Genomic DNA, 2,547 nt, shown 5'->3' with positions numbered 1-2,547 from the left:
GTGTGTGTGTGTGTGTGTGTGTGTGTGTGTGTGTGTTGGGAGGGGGTAGTACGGGCTCGTGAACGCGCCTTGTGACAGACAGATGAGAAGAAATTGTTTATCTGTGGAAGAACAAAGGAGATGAGGATGTGCAGGAAGATGATTCTTAACAATAATATTTTTAATGCGCGTGCACGACCAGAACGTGCTAAAGAACAGAAGAAGATAAAAAGATCCCAGCACTGTTAGGGCGCAAGGACATGAGGAAACGAGGGGATGGTAAAAGGAAAGGAAAGACTGGGGAGAAGTAATGTGGGGATGGTGTATGCAAATGATTGATGACTTTACAGCAGCCTCAGACAACAGCAGTAAACAGATTTGACTGTGAGACTGAGATCAATATGAATGTGCACATGTGTGCGCGCGCGCGTGCGTGCCATTGTTCATGCTTCGTGACTGCAAGCAAAGCACAATTGCAGAGATATTTCTCCTCAGCGGGGAGGATGTTGGTCTCTGTGTCTGCAGATACATCTCTCCGTCCCGTTCTCCTCTTCCTGTTTCCCCACCATACACACGATTGTTTTAATCCCCCCCCCCCCCCCAGATTGATAGCCCCCCGTATTGATTGATCCACACTTCAGAACCATTTCATGGAACGTTTATTCAATCGGTTCAGGCCCAGCCATGCCCCCAGAATCTCCTCCAGGCCTCTCTATAAGTGCTGTCTCCAACCAAACTCAATCCTCCCTAATGTAATGACTGAATGCTGGTGCTAATATACTGATAATTTAATATGTAATGCCTGTTTCCCAACTATTTGTGCTACGGGCCATTCTGCAATGCCAACACCAGTCTGCTTCTCCTCCATCAGCCCAAATGGGAGCAGCCCATGGGGCAAACACTCATAAAGCGAAACTAAGGAGTTAGCACAAGACAGAGGAGCGGTCAGAGCATATTTCAGATAATCTATGGGTTCAAATGAGACTCCTTTGGCCTCTCCCGAAGCATTGATAAGGACCATGGAGAGTGAGGGAGGTGCTCATTAAAAGGACCTCTCTTGAGACAAGAACCGAACCACTATCTTTAGSTGCCTTGTTACCAAATGAGCTGTTCTGAAGAGACAGCAGTCTCAAGTGGCTCCTGCTCATGTTGTCTCTTTTATCGTGTGTCAACAGTGTCAAAGGTATCAGCCAGCGTCCACTTAAGGCTCATCTCATGGCCTTGCGCTTGATTTGCTGCCTTGCTCAGCTTTTTAACAATGCAGGAAAGTTGCAGCTTTGGTGCTGCTTTCTGTTCTCCCCCTGATGAGAAAACAGGTGTGACCTAAATCTGAGACACGCAAAACACTTGCTAGACTTGTTATATGAGACAAAACACTTTTATTTTACCACACTCTAAAAATGAAATGTTGGATTTACTTAACCATGTTATGTTACCTGGTTCCGCTTAACAGAGTTGAGTAAATTCAAAGCAACATACTCATGTTCTTTGGTTAAAAAACTGGTATATTGCTTTGAATTTACGCAACTCAGTTAAGAGGAACCAGGTCACATAACATGGTTAAGTAAATCCAACATTTCATTTTTTACAGTGCATGAGACATCTCCTGGTGATGATTATTAATCAGAACTTTTATAAATTCATCTTCAAAAAAATCTGAATTTACAAAAAAACACTGAACATTAGGGGGAAATGTCAATTATTTCTGTGCCAAATGGTATTTTTTGGCTTAAACACTTTGTTTTAGTGGTGGAGGAAAATACAAAAACACAAAAAGCTCTGTTCTCTGAAAAATCTTAACGTTAAGCTGAACACACCAATGATAGGCTGGTTCCCTCGTATTAATTTAGGCTGAACACAACTTTTTTTTATTCATAGTGTATCAAATAGTGTTTTTTTTTTTGTGAAGATCATAAGAAAACAGCAGGAAAAAATCATAACCAGTAGTAAAGTCAATGCACTTCAGCTTCCCTCTAACACAGCTGAGTGTGACTGGATTGGCTCATTAAAAGACAAATAGAATTAAACATCATGTTTGTGTCTTTCCTTAAACAGAGATGAGAGTGAGTGGAAGTGAAACAGACCTATTTATCCTGTGAATTCAAATAAAATGCAGCATGCATCAGTGCATTAGTTTTACAGTTAAATCTGAAAGAAAAAAACAAAACATGTTTATGAGTGTGTGTGAGTATGTGAGTGTGTGAGTGAGCAGATGGGCCGTGTGTTGCAGACGGTGAACTAACCGCACCGTGCTGCTGCTACTCGCCGCCTGGACGGCCGGATGAGCTCGGGCTCTGTGTGCGGTGAGACGGGCCCTCTCCCGCCCTGGACGGACTACTGCAGGTGAGAAACAGTTTGGTGTCAGTCACTCTCTGTCACACCCACCCCTCTTTCAGATGTATAACGATTACTGATTGTATTGATCATGTCATCTGAGCCTGGATCTTTGCTGGGATCTAAAAAAAAATAAAATTAAATTAAAATAAGTACAACGCCCGGGTCCCACCCCCTCAGCCCATCACAATACACAGCACATGCAGCCGAGGAGAAAAACATGCACTTTTATTA

General features: G+C 42.9%; 1 protein-coding gene across 4 annotated transcripts in view; it reads right to left on the bottom strand.

The window, feature by feature from the left end:
* Positions 1-2,547, bottom strand: part of onecut3b (one cut homeobox 3b) — a 10,456-nt gene that overhangs the window by 2,261 nt on the left and 5,648 nt on the right. Inside the window, exon 2 of one of the 4 annotated variants that reach the window (XM_014021174.1) lies at positions 2,228-2,316. The exons of 1 other annotated variant lie outside the window; for it this stretch is intronic. In XM_014021174.1, coding sequence (XP_013876628.1) covers positions 2,228-2,316 — 89 coding nt within the window. 2 more of the 4 variants (XM_014021181.1, XM_014021190.1) reach the window with 2 other exon arrangements.

The sequence above is a fragment of the Austrofundulus limnaeus genome, unplaced genomic scaffold (assembly GCF_001266775.1).
Source record: "Austrofundulus limnaeus strain Quisiro unplaced genomic scaffold, Austrofundulus_limnaeus-1.0 Scaffold3, whole genome shotgun sequence".
NCBI classification, from domain to species: domain Eukaryota; kingdom Metazoa; phylum Chordata; class Actinopteri; order Cyprinodontiformes; family Rivulidae; genus Austrofundulus; species Austrofundulus limnaeus.
The sequence above is the reverse complement of the archived record's forward strand: the minus strand, read 5'-3'. Positions and strand labels throughout refer to the sequence as shown.